We start from the raw sequence: 17,439 nt of genomic DNA, 5'->3' as shown, positions 1-17,439 counted from the left end.
TCGTGCACGTAAGTGCTACCCAAAGCCAGAAAGCACTCAGTGGTCAACAAGTTTTTAAGGGTAATTGGAAAAAGTGATGAATGGTCAGCAAGGAGAAGCTGTCCAAGTGAGGAGTCGTTCTGTCTGCTTTATTGTCGGCGACCCCAGAGGCTGCCTCTGAGAGGCCTTGAAATGCAGTGCTCTCCAGCTGATTGTACAAGTAGGAAGGTGGGTGAGCCCCAGGAGAACAAGGCTCCGAGGAAAAATGCTGACTAACAGGGTCATACAGCATTGCAGGATGGAGTGTGCAGAGGATTTTGATTGGGTAAAATAGAAACCCAGCAAAAAAAAATCAAACCAAGGTGCTTTCTGTGAAAAAATGTGATTTAATGGTTATTTAGCGTGTAGCAGGAACCCCCATAGCCGGCAGCAAGACTGTGATGCCTGTATTCTAATTGAACAGCAAAGGTTCGGAGAGCTGCTAACCTTCCCACATCAGACTCAAACTGAGCAAGGCTGACTCTAGCACTCATGCTCCTGTGTTTCTGGAAGGGTCTTGAAGAAAGAGGTGAAGGGGTTGCTTCTATGAGCTGTTGGTGAGCTTTGTGGTGGGCCCTGAAGGTCACTAGGATTCTGTGTAATTCAGGAAAAGCTTCATTCTGTGAACTTGAGAAAGACTGGTGCTAGCGCCAGGCGTTGTCTGTTTTAGGTACTTAGTAAGTGTCAAAGTAGTGGGAAGGCTGCCGTCCTTTTCTAACTGATGTTGGGAACAGTGCTCGGCTGCTCTGTGGAGTCAATGGTATGCTATGCACACTCTGTAGCCTCCTCTAGAGTATTATTTTTTAAATACTAATTTTGATTCTGTTAATGTTAATAAAGACAAGTCAGATGAACCCTGGCAGGTTTTTTGTTTTTGTCTTTTGGTTTTGGGGTTTTTATTTGTTTGGATTTTTCAAGACAGGGTTTCTCTATGAAGCCTTGGCTGTCCTAGAATTAAACTTGTAGCCAGGCTGGCCTGAAACTCACAGACATCCACCTGCTTCTGTCTCCCAAGTGCTGGCATTAAAGGTTTGCGCCACCACTGCCCCACCCTTTTTTTTTTTTAAACTACTCAGCTTTTTAGCAAAATGCTGCCGATAGCTAACCTACCCTAGTCCCCAGTACCCAACCAGCCTGTAGATATTTCTGCTAAATTGCTTTCCTTATGGGCTCCGAACTTCTGTTCCTGGCTGCCTTGAGTTCCCTGATCTTAAGCAGGCAGCCTCTGCTTGTGCAAGGATGCTGCAGGAAGAAAAGCCCATGGATACCCGCTGAGTTGCTATAGTTATAATTTAATTGCATCAGCTTTACAGCCTATTAAGAGCAAAAAGGGAAGATGTTTTCTTGGTAACAATTATCAGTCATGTTCTCTTTCCTGTAAAATTCCATCCTTCCTCATCTCTTCTACCTTAAATTCATTATTTTAGGGAGGAGGGAGTTGAAACATTGAAAGAATGGATAGAGGGTGGGGCAGGTGCTTAAAAAGAAACCAGAGGGCTGACTGTATTTTTCCATCTTCTTGATAGGCAGAGACACAAAGCATGATGTGAATATTTTAGTACATGCTGGATGAGGGCAGAGAAGAGAACTGAGTAGGAATTTTTTTCTTTTAATATGTAGTAAGTTTTTGGGAAAAAAAAAGTCTGTCTCTATGGTCTTAGTTTGGATTGTAGATTTAAGTCTGGCCTGAGCTTTGTGATTTTCTTTTTTTTAACTTAAAAAAAATTATTCTATGTCTATAGGTGTTTTGTCTGCACCACATGCATGTTTCCCAGCTGGCCTAGAACACACTACTCTCTTGCCTTGGCCTTCTGAGTTGCTGGGGTTATAGATGTGTGGCAGCACTGCCAGGTCTAGAGAACAAATTTGACAGCATTTTTGCATTTATGTGGTTGATTCTCCACCCCCCCTCCTCCCCCCAGACAGGGTGTCTCTATGTTATTTTGGCTGTCTGGACTCACTTTGTAGACCAGGCTGGCCTTGAGCTCACAGCAATCGCCTGCCTCTGCCTCCCAAGTGCTGGGATTAAAGGCGTGCGCCACCATGCCTGGCTATGTGGTTGATCTTTTAAACCTGTAAGTTTCCACCACACATAAAGAGTATGCCTGGCATATATAAAACGGGTTTTCAGACTGTGGCCCATGAGGCTGCTGCCTGTTATGTCTTACTGGATTTGACTGTGTGGCTTATTTTTGCATTGTAGAGCTGAGTGATTGCAACAGATGATATGGTCTACAACCTGAAATGTTTACTGTCTGTTTCTTAAAGAAAAAAATCTCACTAACTCCTGCGTGAGTAATAAATGAATACTTGTATATATTTCCATGAGAACGCAGAATATTAACAGAGCCTGTGATTGTCCGTCATCACTTGCCTCCCACACTTCTCAGCAGAAGTAGACCAGTGGCTTTTTCCATTAAAACCAAAGCCAAACAACCTGCAGATGTACAAAAAAAGATAACAACCACTCTCTTCCTCTAGCTTTATCCTCCAACGTAACTTTTTAAAAATATATTTTATTAATTTATTCACATTATATCTCAATTGTTGTCCCGTCCCTTGTATTGTCCCATTTCCAACGTAACTTTTGTTATTAATTTGTCTAATCTTTTACATGCAAAGCATATATAGCATAGTTTGGCCAAAGCTGCATAGTAAATAATCATTTGCTTTGATAATTTTACTAAGTGTCTTTCTGGCCACTTTGTGTTTATCAGGTACAGTGCTGTTGTTTAATGTGACGTGAGCCTTGTGAAAGCAATTTCCTGTCCAGTCTCTAACTCAGGAAGGTCAGGTAGTAAGACGACAACTAGATTCAAGTTCAGCTTGGTCAGCAAAAATTCCAAAAGGTACCCTCTGTTCCCAGACAGTGGATATAGACACTCTCCTCACTGGATGAAGGTGTAGTACTGTGAGATTTAATTAGGAAATAACTAGCAAAATTTATCTAGCTATTCTGTATCTAGGGATCTGTCCCAAAGACCTAGTAACAAAAATATGAAAAGTCCGTGTGCAAAGATTCATTGTGGCCTTATTTGACATAGCTAACTGGACAGATGTGACAAGTTTGTATACTTGGATATTTTTCAGTAGTACCAAGGAGTAATCTACATACTAGCATGGATTGAATCCAGGACAGGTTATTAAGTAAACAGTTCAAGGTAGAGAAAAGTAAAGTACTGAAATGTAGTTCAATAGTAGAATGCACAGCTAGCTTGGGAAAGGTTAGAGTTGGTCCCTAGTATAGCAACAACAAAAGGGTGGGTGTGTAGTGCTTTTTCCTTTCATCTAAGAAAGCAGGTAAAGGCTACCTACCCTGTGTTAGTGGATTGGAAGAGGTTATACTACACCCCATGTTGAGCTACACATTCAACAACAATTCTGTTAAAGTCCCAGCTTCCCGACTTGGAGAGATGGTTCAGTGGTTAAGAGTATTGGTTGCTCTTCTGAGGTCCTGGGTTCAATTCTCAACAACCACATGGTGGCTCACAACCATCTGTTAACTCTACTTCCAGGGAATCTGATGCCCTCTTTTTGCCTCCAAGGGCACCAGACATATAAAAGGTACACAAACATATATGTAAGCAAAATACTCTGCATATTAAAAACAAAATAAAGAAAAAAGATGAATTTTCAGCTTCCCAGATGGCCCCTTCTTTAAAAATTAGGATAATGATCTAAAATATAAGAGCTCTTGCAAGGCCAAAACAATTTTTTAATGAGTATGGTTGTTTTATCTGTATGCATGTCTGTGTACCACGAATATGCCTGTTGCCCATGGAATTGAACCCAGGTCCTCTAGAAGAGCTACCAGTGCTACGGAGCCATCTCTCCAGTCCCCAAAATAATCTTTAAGAGACAGGAAAAAAAGGAGATTGACACTTAATTTCAAAACTTACTAGAAAGCCACAGTAATTACCAGGTGTGGTCATCCATATCTACAATCTCAGCACTAAGGAGGCTGAGGCATAGTGAGTTCCAAAACCAACCTGGGCTACATAATGACTGTATTTATAAACAAAAAACCCCACACTAATCAAGATTGTGTGGCATAAGGATTGATAAATAGATTGCTGGGATAGAATTATAAGTCCTAGATGGGGCTCAGTGATTAAGAGCATTGGCTCTTCTTCTAAAGGATTTGGGTTCATTCCTAGTGCCCACATGATGGCTCCTAATTGTCCGCAACTCCAGCTCCAAGGGATCTGCCACCCTCCTTTGGCCTCTGTGGGCACCAGACACTCATGTGGTACACATATATACAAGCAGCAAACCCCTCATACACATGAATCTTCTTAAAAATCAGTAGTGTGTGGTATCTGTAATCTTAAAACAATTATAAGAATATTGAATTTTCCTTTCCTCCTACTAAAATATAACTGCTGTCATTCTAGAATTATGAGTCTAGAAAGTTTATTTGGTTGTGATTTTTTTTCCCCCAATAAAGATGTTCACACCATCGAACATGGAAAGAGTAGTCATTGTAACAAGTGAGGTTGGGTACTGGTAACTGGATGTCTATGCAAAAGAATAAAGCTGACCCCTGTCTCATGCTGTATACAGATACTAACTCTGCCTGGAATATAGGCATGAAAGTCTAAACTAAAACTAAAACCCTTTGAAGAAAATGTGCGCATAAATTTTCCTGACATCAAGAGATAGGGGTGTAGCCCACTTGGTCAAGAGTTCAGGTAGTATGCACAAGTTCAGTCCCTAGAGTCACATAGAGTTTGGTGGCTGTGGTAATTTAAATAGGATGGCCTCCATAGGTTCATATATTTGAATGCTTGGTCCTTAGTTGGGGAACTATTTAGGAAGAATTAGGAGGTATAGCCTTGTTGGAGGAAATGTACCTGGGGGTAGGCTTTGAGATTTCAAAAACCCTGGGGCTGCAGAGATGGCTCAGAGGTAAATAGCACTGGCTGCTTTTCCAAAGGTCCTGAGTTCAAGTCCCAGCAACCACATGGTGGATCATAACCACCCATAATGAGATCTGGTGCCCTCTCTGGCAGGCAGGCACACATGCAGGCAGAACATTGTATATATAACAAATAAATAACTTTATTTTTTTTAAAGGTGATTTTGGGGGCTGGAGAGATGGCTCAGAGGTTAAGAGCACTGGCTGTTCTTCCAAAGGTCGAGTTCAATTCCCAGCAACCACAAGGTGGCTCACAACCATCTATGATGAGATCTGGTGTCCCCTTCTGGCTCTGGTGTGCAGGCCAAACACTGCATACATAATAAATAAATCTTAAAAAAAAAAAAAAGGTGATTTAAAAAAATCCACATCAAGCCCAGTCTTTTTCTGCTTGCAGATCTGGATGTAAGCTCCAAGTTCATGCTTGCCTGTCTGCTGCCACACTCTCTATCATGATGGTCATGGAACCAACGTGAAACCATAAGAAAGCTCCCAGCTAAATGCTTTCTTTTATAACTTGCCTTGGTCATGGTGCCTCTTCACAGCAACAGGACTTAGTTATAACATGCCGGTAATATCAGCCAGAGCTCTAGAGGTGGTGGCCTGAGAGTCAGAAGTTTAAGGTTATCCTGCCTGCACAGAAAGTTCAAGGCCAGTCTGGGCCACGTGGGTTCCAAACAAACCAACAAATATTTCTGACCTTAGATTTAGCAGAGCTATCTATGATATTAGGCCAATAGGATATGTATCAAAAACAGATCAGTTGAACTTATCAAAAGTGAAACATTTGTGCTTCACAGCCAGCCGTCAAGAAAGAAATATGTTTTAGGAAAAAATTCTTGATGTTTATTTATTTAATTGCTGAAGAACTTATATTCAGACTTTTTAAAAGTTCTCTCTCTCTCTCTCTCTCTCTCTCTCTCTCTCTCTCTCTCTGTGTGTGTGTGTGTGTGTGTGTGTGTGTGTGTGTGTGCGTGCACGCCCATGGGTGGAACACACATGCATATACGTTGTGTGGAAGTCAGAGGACAGCATGCCAGGAATCAAACTCAGGTCAAGAATGGCTTCAAGTACCTCTAGTGGGTACCCCAAACCATTTCACTGGCCCATGCTTTGTTTTAGTTCTTTTTAGCTTTTTATAATTTATTCATAAAAAGACAGCTTAATTTTAAAATGGCTTAAGATTATTGTCCAATTAGTAAATGGGAAAATATGTAGTGTCATTACCTATCAGAGAAGTACATGTCGGCATCACATTGTGGTACCACTTCATACCTTCCAGGATGGTTCTAATGAAAAAGATGGAATAGTGTTGGTGGGAGTGTGCATAAAGTTGAAATGAACCTGGGTGAATCCTTCTTGCACTGTTGGTGGGAATGTAAAGTGGTATGCCTTTTCCATGATGATCCAGAGTTAATATAGTTACCATATAACCCAGTGACTTTGTTTATAGGTATATATCCAGAGATGTAAACATGTGTCTACACATAACTTGTATATGAGTTTTAATGGCAGATGTTCACTAGCTGATGAATATGTGCAGAAAATGTGGCATAGTCATGTAATGGGATATGATTTGGCAAGAAAGGGCATTAAATATGATTTAACATATGCCTTGCATAGCCCTAAAAATATATAAGTAAAAGAAACTGGTTATAAAAGATTGCATATTATGTGGTTCTGTTTATGAGTAGTGCCCAGAATAGGCAAATCTGTAGAAAATAAATAAATACATGAGGGCTGCCAGGGAAATGGGAAATTATTACTGAAAAGTAGGTTTGGTTTGGTTTTGGTTTTGGTTTTGTGAGACAGTTTCTCTGTGTAGCCTTGGCTATCCTGACTCACTTTGTAGACCAGGCTGGCCTCGAACTCACAGAGGTCCACCTGCTTCTGCCTCCCAGAGAGCTAGGTTTACAGGCATGTGCCTGGGTAAGAGTAGGTTTTCTTTTAGGGTCATTGAAAATGTTTTAAAATTGATTATAGTGATGGTTGGATAACTCTGAGTGTACTTAGAAAAATCTCCACTAAGTATTATATTTTCAATGGATGGATTGTAGTAAGAGGATTGTGTCACAAGCTATTATAAAAGAGTTAGTGATACAAATGTATGTACATATTTGCTGATTAAAAAAGGAATTACTTTATTTATTTATTTTAGGAATTACTTTAATAATGTCTAAAATTTGTCCTAATTGAACATGGTTAAAGCAGACCTAGAAATGGCTATAACGAAGGAAGTGTTTCCCCCACCCCAGATTCCCTAGATGCAGGATGCATAATTCACCATGTAGGCCCACCCATGTGAGTACTGGAATTGTTTGGGAGCCAGCTGGTAATAATGTTGAAGGACCTGATCCAAAATGCTGTGATCTCAAATGTTGAAATCTTGAAATCCAAAGTTCTCCAGACTGTAATTCTGGTGGTTAGAAAGACTGCCTATGAGAGAGGTGCAACACCGAGCTCTGTAGAAAGGGCCGGCCTGCAGGACAGTGAGGATGGGAACTTCAATTTAAAAATGCATCATCCATCAGCATTTACATTCCTTCCAGCTGATAAAATTCCAGGAGGTTTTAATAAATGAAAGCCACATATGCCTGAAGAAGCCAGCAGCTTCTAACTGCCTCAGAAATAATTATGTGCGTGGTAGGAAGAGAGGCACTCAGACAATGGTGCTAGTTTGATTGCTGGTGTTATTTCTGCCAAATTTGTGATTTGTATATGAGTGTGGCGCAGAGTGGATTTATATCTCTGTGCCCAAATCAACACAGAAGCATAGCACAGAAGAAGGGAAGACCTCCTAGGAGATGCTTGTGCTAGTGTATATCACAGAATACATTTGTAAAAAACAAGCAGAGAAAAAATAGGTTGTCCATCCTGCTATTTCATGTGACTGCAGTTATGAAGCTGGGTGCACTGCAGAGTGGTGGTCGCACCTTTAGTCCACAAGTAGGTGAATCTCTGAGTTTGAGGCCAGCCTGGTCTACTGGATGAGTTTGAGGACATGCAGGGCTACAGAGAAGGAGGAGCAGCAAGGTGTACCAGTTACCATTTACAGATTTACAGTGATACATGAATAAAATGCTATTAATTTATTTTTATAGTTTTGTTCTTAACAGTTTGTCTTAGTCACTGTTTTATTGCTGTGAAGAGACACCATGACCAAGGCACATCCCCCGCAACACACACACACACACACACACACACACACACAATCAATCTCAGTCTCCCTCTCACAGTTGAGATAGGGACCCTGGGTTTGTTTCAGGACAGCCAGGGCTGTATAATAGAGAGATCCTGTCTCAAGAAACAAAACAACAGCAACAACCTCCCCTGGATTCAACACACACACACACACACACACACACTCTCTCTCTCTCTCTCTCTCTCTCTCTCTCCCTCTCTCCCTCTCTCCCTCTCTCCCTCTCTCCCTCTCTCCCTCTCTCTCTCTCTCTCCCTCTCTCTCCCTCTCTCTCCCCACAGACAAATAATGCCTAACATCTGATCCTCCTGCCTCTACCTCCCAATTGCTGGGATTACAGGTATGTACCTCTGTGTCATTACGCCTGACTCCAATAAATATTTTTAATTTTTAAAGTTAATTTTTCCAGAATTATATTTTTGGTATTTTGATCTTTTGAAATTTTGCCATTTAGGGTTATGGTTATATAGGATTGTGTCTTTTGTCATGAGAGCCCAAACCCAGCGAAGAGGCAGATAGAGCAAGGGCACGGCCTCTCATTGTGCTTTCTATGGAAGGACAGGGTAAATATGTTTAGAGTTGGTTGGGGCGAGGATGTCTAGTTGGCTGTAAGGTACAGGGGCTGTCTTTAGTACCTGGTACTTGTCTTTGGCGTGGTTGGGAAAGGAGTATTGTGCCACATGATCTGATTACCTGTGAGAATCCGATGAAGGAGATAATTGGGATGTCATAGGTGGATTGATGGGTGTCTTGGTTAGGGAGACAACTGTTGTGAGAAGACACCTTGACCAGGGCAAATTATAAAAGGAACCATTTAAGTGGAGGCTTGTGTGCAGTTTTCGAGGGTTAGTCCATGACCACCGTGGTGGGCTGAATGGCAGCAGTCAGGCATGGCACAGGAGCTGTAACTGAGAGCTGCACCCAGGTCCACAGGCAGAAGGTGTGGGGTTTTGAAACCTCAAAGCCCACCCTCAGAGACACACCTCCCTCCTTCAACAAGGCCACACCCCCTAATCTTCCCAAACAACTCTGCTAACTGAGACCAAGCATTCACATATGTGAGCCTATGGGAGCTATTCTCATCTGAACCACCGCTACTGGTGTGGTTAGGAAAGATGTGTTTGCAGTGGAGCTGTTTGGTACCTTTCAGGAATTGGATGCCTTGAGAGGGACAGTCCCGTAGTGTCAGCAAATGTCAAAGCATCACACACAGGAAATACAAAGGCATGACTAATATAATATAGAGAGTAAACAGACAAAATGTTACCAGTGAAAAAGAGGAATGTATATAGGGAAGATGACAAGGATTATTTAATGGATTTAACTTTGGAGCAATTTATAAATATTTAGCATATTTATTAAGTAAAACTTAAATCGAAAAAAGTTATAAAATGGAAAATAAAACAAACCAAATGCTGGTTTGGTAATAATCTTTATATTATATTTTAATATGTTATTTAATATTTTAATATGTTGTTACTAGTAGCAGCCTAGTATTGCTCTCTGGAGACTGTTATGTATTGTGTAGGTCAAAACACTTTAGTAATTATGGTGGTGACTTTTGTGATAGGAAAAGGAGATACAATTAGAACATCTAAAGGAAACCTGAAGTTCAGTGTTCTTGAATTTGAATTGAATTGAAAGCAGTAATATTAACTTATGTTGTAATTTATTGCAAAAAACAAAAACAAAAAACCTAAGACAAAATCAAAACCTCCATTTCTAGTTCTTTTGAAGCGGCCTAGGAACAGCACAACAGTCTTGGTTGCCCAGAGACTTCTCTGTAAAGCCCTTTAAGGGCAACTCGGGCTCGTTGGAGAGTTGGCTGATCCCTGGTCTCCTTATAAGACACACATGAATCTTGCCGTGTCAGGTGACAGTTATAAAGACTTATTAGGGTCATTTCAGAAAGAACTCAGAGCCGGGAAGTGGTAGGCACACCTTTAATCCCAGCACTTGGGAGGCAGAGGCAGGCAGATACAGATCTCTGAGTTCAAGGCCAGCCCTGTCTACAAAGTCCAGGACAACCAGGGCTGTTACACAGAGACACCTGTCTCGAAAGAAACAACAAAACAAAACCAAAAAGTAGAAAGACCTCAGAAGGAAGTTCAGATACATGGTGAGTTTAATGTGTTTAAAGTCCTGGGTTTTATCTCCAACACTATAAGCCAAAAAGCAACACACACACACACACACACACACACACACACACACACCTATCTACACCAACACAAAAATACAATAAAAATCAACTTTACAACTTAGGAACAAACTTGAGTCTTCTGGCCAAAGGTGAGATAAGTTGAGCATCAGAAGGGTAAGACATGCATGGGAGATTAGAGAGATGGCTCAGCAGTTAGGAGCACCAGCTGCTCTTCCAGAGAGCCCAGCACCCACATGGCAGCAGCTCAGCTCTAGTTCCAGGGGATCCTACACCCTCTTATGGCCTTGCAGCCTCATGTGCACATGTGGTGGTGCACAGTCATACGTGCAGGTAAACACCCATACATACAAGACAGAAATAAATTGAAGTAAAATTGTTTTGGGAGGAATTTGCTATGCCCCCCTTTGCTTCTAATTATCTATTAGGGGCTCTACCCCACTTTAGACCATTTAGTTCCTGAATAAAAGGCAGAGGCTTATAAGATTTATATTAAGCTTTAAAGTACTAAAGGTGGCCAGATATTAACCCTCTAAACTATTTTGCTATTTGCCAGCCATGTTTCCCAATATTACTTGCAAATATTTGTCCTGTCTGGGTTCCTTCTGCTCCATCAGGCCAGTCCTCATGGCTATGTGCTCATGGTCCATCTTGCCCCATGGTGACTTCCTCCGTTTTCACCTCCTCTGTGGTGCCTACCTGAGAACCCAAACCCAGAAAGCGAAGCTCTGCCTACCTCTCTCTCTTCTGCCCAGCTATAGGCTGTCTAGCTTTTTAATTAACCAACAAAGATAATTGGAGAGCAAAGTTTACATTGAGTGAGAATGCACTTGTCTGGACTACAGCCAGATCTTGCGGCTCAGAATTTAGCATCTGAATAAACAGAACACCAGACCAACTGACAACAATAAGTCTTAAAACAACAACAACAACAACAACAACAAAAACCTAAAAAATGCAGTAGGTTGAAACATCAATAGTGTTTCAGTTTTTAATGATACCAAAATAAAATCAGTCATGTTGAAGGATACTAGTAAACCAGCTCACGGTGATCACATAGTTGGTGACGACAGAATTTATAAAGGTGGTAGTAGGCTTTAAACCCATAAGGAACAGCTGAGTTTAAGCAATGGGCATCAGTGTCTGCAGACATTCACCAGAACACAGAGCAGCAAACCAGTGGCAAGTGCCTGTAATGAGACCGTTAGCACTTGCTTGAATTAACCTTCGCTTCTATGAGTGTACTCTTCATATCAATAACTAGTGTCAACCACAGGCTTTTCGAAGTGAAGAGCATCGGGCTCTATCAGAGCTGTTGAATCAAAACCAGCTAACCAGTCAGGTGATTCGTAAGATTAAATCTGAGTTACATTGTTTTACAGGGCACACCCAAACTCTTCTACAAAGAAATTTGAAGGAAAAAAAAAATAAGACGGAGGAAAATGCCTATACTGAAAAAATATTTAGATCTTATTTGGCACTCATTCAGACAAACAAATATTTCCAAATAATGAAACAATGAATTTCCTATAATCTACTTCAGAATAATCATAGTGCTGGAGGAAAGTAGGACAAGGTGGGACAAGATTGATCATGTTGAAGTAAGTGATAGATACAAAGAAATACAGTATTTTAATTTTATGTATTTTAATCATTTTTATGAAAACCCTAAAAGGGAGACTGACAAGATAGGTGAGCATGCGGGAATTGTAGGTTGCTAGTGGGGATGTAAAATGGTGTGGCTTCTTTGGAAAATGGTCTTAGTTCCCCAAAAGACTCAACAGAATTCTGATTTAACCCAGCAGCTCTGTTCTGAGGTATATACCAAAGAAAAATGTAAACATTAATTCAAAACTTGTGTGTAGGTGTTCTGGGAAACATTTTTCTTAACAGTGAAAACGTTGGAAGCAGCCTAAATGCCCACTGATTGTAATGGGTACATAAAGTGAAGTATGATATAAAATATAATGGGCTTAATATCTGCCCCAGATAGATGAGCCTCAAAAGCATCACACTAAGAGAAAGGCTCCAGCCACCCAAAACTCTGTTGTTTATGTGCATTGTCAGGGGCTCATGAGGGAAAATAAGGAAGTATTTCTCGTGATTGAGATTTCTTTTGGGGATGATGAAAACACTCTAAAATTGTTTGTAGTGGTGGTTGCATACTTCTCTATTTGCATATACTAAGATTACTGAATTGTGTGTACACCCTAACTGATGAGTTTTGTGGTATGCAGACTTGTATCAGTTCTGAAAGGAAGGAGAGCACTATATACTAATACTCTACTCCCAGCTTTGTCCAAGAGTAGTGAGAATAGGTCTTTATGTAGATGGTCCTGCTATGCAGCCAGGGTTAAGAAGCACTGTGGAAGCAAGGTAAGTAGTAAGGATTTTTGAGAGAGAGAGGTAGGCTGTCTATCAGGGATGTTAGCTTAGAAGGGAAGCCCAGGGATGGTGACGTAAGGAATTAAGAATCTACAGGGATGAACTGTCTTTACTAGAATACAGCTAAGCACAGGGGGCCCATTTTTCTTCTTTGAGAGAGCTGTTAGGTTGGTATTGAAAATCTTGATTTATACTCTTGAGTGTTATGTATGGTCCCAGATTCTGTAGCAGCAGCAGCCCCTTTCCTGTTCCTCCATCACCATCATCATCTTGGTTCTCAGGCTTTTTAGTTTCTTACTCAGGGTGAAAATGTTCCTTATTGGTGACACTTTGGGAGTACCAAATCATAATACAAAAATAGTAATCTAAAAGGAAAATCTAACTAGATGGGCGCAGAGGTACATTTTCTATATCTGGAGTTTAAAGCAAGGCTTGCAAAAACAAAAACACACATAAAAGGGATTGATGAGATGGCTTAGAGGTGAAAAGCACTGTTGTCTCTCTGGAAGACCTGTGTTTGCTTCCTAGCACCTATGCCAAGTGGTCTGTGAGTCTAGCTCCAGGGAATCTGGTGACCTTCCTGGGGACTGGTGCACACATGGCACACTTATGTGCATGCACACATACACACATCTCTAAATAAAAATTAGAATAGATCTTAACAAGAAAGTTGACCTAACTTGCCCAGATTTCTTTCTTTTAAAGAACTTTAGGTGTTAGGAAGGTTTGTTGTTCCTTGGTTTTGGTTTTTGAGAGAAGGGCTCTCCTGTAGCCCAAGGTAGCTTGGTGAGTACAGTCTTCCCGGGTTAGCCTTTCTAACTGATGTACAGCATCATATTTATTTATTTGTTTGTTTAGTTTTAATTTGTTTATTGTTTTGCTGCCTAGATGAGGAGAAATGAAGTTGGCTGTATTTCTGTTTCTCTTGGGGAGTATTTATTTTTCAGAAAATGGCTTGCTGTATCCTTGGCTGAGTAAGAGGTGATTTGAAGGTGTACTAGCATGGTACCTGGATTCTAAAGACAAGCCATGCAGAGCCAGCCTCTGATTCTGGTCTGACTGCTCCTGAGCAGGTTATCTGCTGCCCCAGACAGGTTCCTTACGATAAAATGTGCTTTACTGGCTTTCCTTCCAGAAGCAGTTAAGCATAGCGTACTGGTGTAGAGTTTGTGCTCTAGAGTTAGGCTAGATTAATCACATATGTCCTCCATGTCCTGGCTCTGTGACTTTGGACAAGTCAGACCTTAGCTTCCCATCTACAAAATAGGGGTGAATAATTGTATCTATCTCCTGGGTTTCCCAGAAGTAGTTGGAGCTGACTAGCTTATGGTGGTGTTGGCATTGTTTCATTCTGAAGTGAGGTCCTCCCTCTAAGTCAGTTGTTAGTAGTTTGGATATCTTACTCCCAGATGCAGTGTTGTCTGCTGTTTCAGTCCATAGATCTTTGTGGGGAGGTAAGAAAGCAGCCATATAAAAACATCTGTCCAGAAAATGGGAAGTTTTTCAGTCGGGTGCTCTGCCTCCTACTCCAAGATAGGAGGCTTTGAATGAAAATAACTCTCTAGTATTTTATGGCATGTATTAGATAACCTAATACTACTTTCCCTCTCTTTTCTTCCTGTCCTACATCCCCATATAGATCAGTTCTTCTTGGGTCACGAGGACTTGACATATCCCACATCTCTCAGAGACTGGAGAGCCTGAGTGCAGCCACCACTTTTGAACCCCTTGAACCTGTGAAGGACACGGACATTCAGGTAAGGGTTGTACCCAGGCTGTAGGCCTTGGCCCTTTCTTCACTAGTTGAGTGAATGCTACGTTCTTCGTTAATTTTCTTCTTATCCAGAAACTAAAACAAAAAAGCCCAAAAAACTAACTACCAGGAGACTCTGGTTTGGAGATCCAAGGGGAATGATTGGATTGTTTTGAGAGTGCTCTTTGTGGCTAAATTTAAGAAAGCAATTCCAACCTATACTTTTTAGATTATTTTGGTTCTAAGAACAGATTTCACTTTCTTACTTGGGCTTAGTCCAAGGTACAAAGACAGGAGTTGTTAAGTTTCTCTTGCTTTCTTTACTAGATCTCAGACAATTGTACTGTTTGTTGTTAACATTTCTTTTTGTGTCTTGCTTGTATTGGAACTTAAAGTACTACTTACTGAAATCGACTCAGTGATTTTCAGGAAGTATTTGGCTGCATTAGTGATACCAGGAAATGGCCTAATAGAGCACCCCAGACTCATTGAGCCCAACAGTCCACTAGCTGCTGGCTGATGTTTTAATCTAATCAGAAACTGCTGTAAAATTGTTAAGCAGAAACCTCATGGTTTGATTAGTTCTGTGTTGGAAAGAAAGTACTGTGTGGCGTGCCGAGCTGTGCTGTTGGCATTGGTTACCTGCTCCTGGTTTTGTTTGTTGGCTTGAGATGGGACCCACTCTTGCACAAGTTCCTGGGCTTGTGGTTCCCAACGCCTGAGTAGTTGGGACTGTTCCACCACCTGCCCCAATTTCCTTTGAAATAAGAAGGATTCAGGTCCCACAAAGACAATGCCAGGAAGAAATTGGGTGATAACTTGTGTTCTCTATGAGCTTAGCTTAGATTAATACTGCATACCACTACCCTTAGAAGTCTAGAAGTATCATACTGGAGCCTGGTTAGAGCAGTGCCACTGTTCGCATTGAGTGGTCCTCCTGTTACTTTCTCTTCTGGTGTGTTTTAGCTGTGGATAATAGTAAAATTGAACATCTTCAGTTGCTTGATATTAGGAATAGCTGGTGGTCTGTTTCCTGTTCACACACTGTATACATCATAAGTTGTTTTTTGTTGTTTTGTTTTGAGACAGAGTTTCAGTGTGTAGCCATAACTGACCTGAAACTCACTCTGTAGCTCAGGGAGGCCCACAACCTGCAGTGATGGGCTTGCTCTGCCTCCAGAGTGCTAGAATGACAGGTGCGCGTCACTGCATCCTACTTGACTGACTTCTGTATTGATACATGAACTTTTGCTTTTCAAATGGCGCGGGTTTTGGAGACAATATACTATATGGTAACCCTTTGTGCTAAGTATCAGAGCAGAAGTGTCAAACGTCTGTAAGATCCTGAGCACTGTCATAAAAGGAAGGACTGGGCACTCTGACAGATGCTGGGCGGGACTTCACTGCTCACTGTTTGCCAGCTTACAAGCTCACAAGGCATTTTTTAATACAGACTGTCTCTTTTCTGTTTGGTAAACATTGATTATATTTCCTTCTGTTTCTAATGGGTTGGTTTCTTTCTTTCTTTTTTTTTTTTTTTTTTACTTTTTTTCTTTGTCCTAATCAATGAGGCTGGCATGCATTGAGAATGCATTTTTAAAGAGTTGCTGTGGCCAGCAACAGTAATACGTCTTGGAAGCCACTTAAATATACATATGAATGATACTTAATAGAATTTTTGAAACTGTTTATTGATTTTATCTTTTAGAAACAATCATAAAGAAGGTCTACAAACTTGTGTAAGAGCAATAATGTAATAGGACAGACTGCTGAGTCAACTCTACTGGACTAATCAAAGTGGCTTTATAGTCCAGGCACAAGGCTTACAGAAATCTACTTACTCACTTTGGTCTTGACTTAAAAAAAAAAAAAAAAAGGAATGGAGGGCAGATAGCACATCTTTACCGTGATCTGAGCAGACCTCATGTTTCAATGACAAAAATGAGTTATATAAGAATACATACTGGTTTCACATAGTCCTGTTCTGAGCTTTTCACTACATTGCTTGTATATTTCAAAACGGCTATGCAGAAATAGCCTGTATAGGCTATAAAATGGGAGCTGCATTTCCCAGTGTTAGGTCATAATATTTCTAAATGGCATTAGATCAAAGCAGTATTGGAATAATTGCACCTAACTGCCAGAAACTAATATTAATAGCTACCCTAAAACAATGGGATTTACGATTTTTCTTTTTTGATTTTTCAAGACAGGGTTTCTCTGTGCAGCTGTGGCTGTCCTGGAACTCACTCTGTAGACCAGGCTGGCCTCAAACTCAGAGATCCACCTGCCTCTGCTTTCCGAGTGCTGGGCTAAAGGTGTGTGTTACCACCGCCCAGCAGGGGAATTTATTCTTTTACAGTTTTGAGACTAAAAATTTGCAGTCAAATTATTGGTACTATTGCAGGCCCTCCTCAGCTCTAGGGAACAAACCTCTCCCTCAGGTTTTGGAGGTTTCTTATTTTTTGGTTTGTGGCAGCATCTCTTTCTCACACTCTGTCTTCATAGCTTCTTCCTGGTGTTCAGTCTATCTTGTCATTCTTTTGTCAGAGTGAAATTGTCATGTCAGTCATAAGATCCATCTTGAAGCACTGTTGAAAAAGGAAAGGCTGATGTATTCATTGGGGGCATCACAAATCTAGGACAATTGCATCTTGATAGCTTTAATTTAGTCACATCTACAAAGACCCTAGTTCCAAGGAAGATCATGCTAATGAGTGCTCAGGGTTAGGATTTGAACATCTCTTTTGGGGGGGAACTCTTCAACCCAGTACACTTACAGTGCCAGAAATGTTAAAGCTTCACTAAAAACCATAAAAGATCTTCAGCTGAACCTCATGGAGAGTACTGGAATAGCTAGCTGTCCTTGTGACTGGGCGACAAGGCCAGCACCAGCGCATCCTCCCTCAGCTTTTTCTTGGAGCCTTTAGGAAGTGGGGCTGATTACACACAGCCTGATTCCAGAATTCAGTGCTACTCTTTCTGTTCAAACAAGTCACCAAACA

The 17,439-nt window shown here is 41.0% G+C and overlaps 1 protein-coding gene across 2 annotated transcripts in view; it reads left to right on the top strand.

The window, feature by feature from the left end:
- Positions 1 to 17,439, top strand: part of NUP93 (nucleoporin 93) — a 102,944-nt gene that overhangs the window by 17,518 nt on the left and 67,987 nt on the right. For both annotated transcript variants that reach the window (XM_084757726.1, XM_084757725.1), the window contains exon 3: positions 14,321 to 14,438. In XM_084757726.1, coding sequence (XP_084613852.1) covers positions 14,321 to 14,438 — 118 coding nt within the window. The remainder of the gene's footprint in view (positions 1 to 14,320; positions 14,439 to 17,439) is intronic.

The sequence above is a fragment of the Acomys minous genome, assembly GCF_964271855.1.
Source record: "Acomys minous genome assembly, chromosome: 14".
NCBI lineage: Eukaryota > Metazoa > Chordata > Mammalia > Rodentia > Muridae > Acomys > Acomys minous.
Note: the sequence above shows the minus strand (reverse complement) of the source record. Positions and strands in the feature narration are given on the sequence as shown.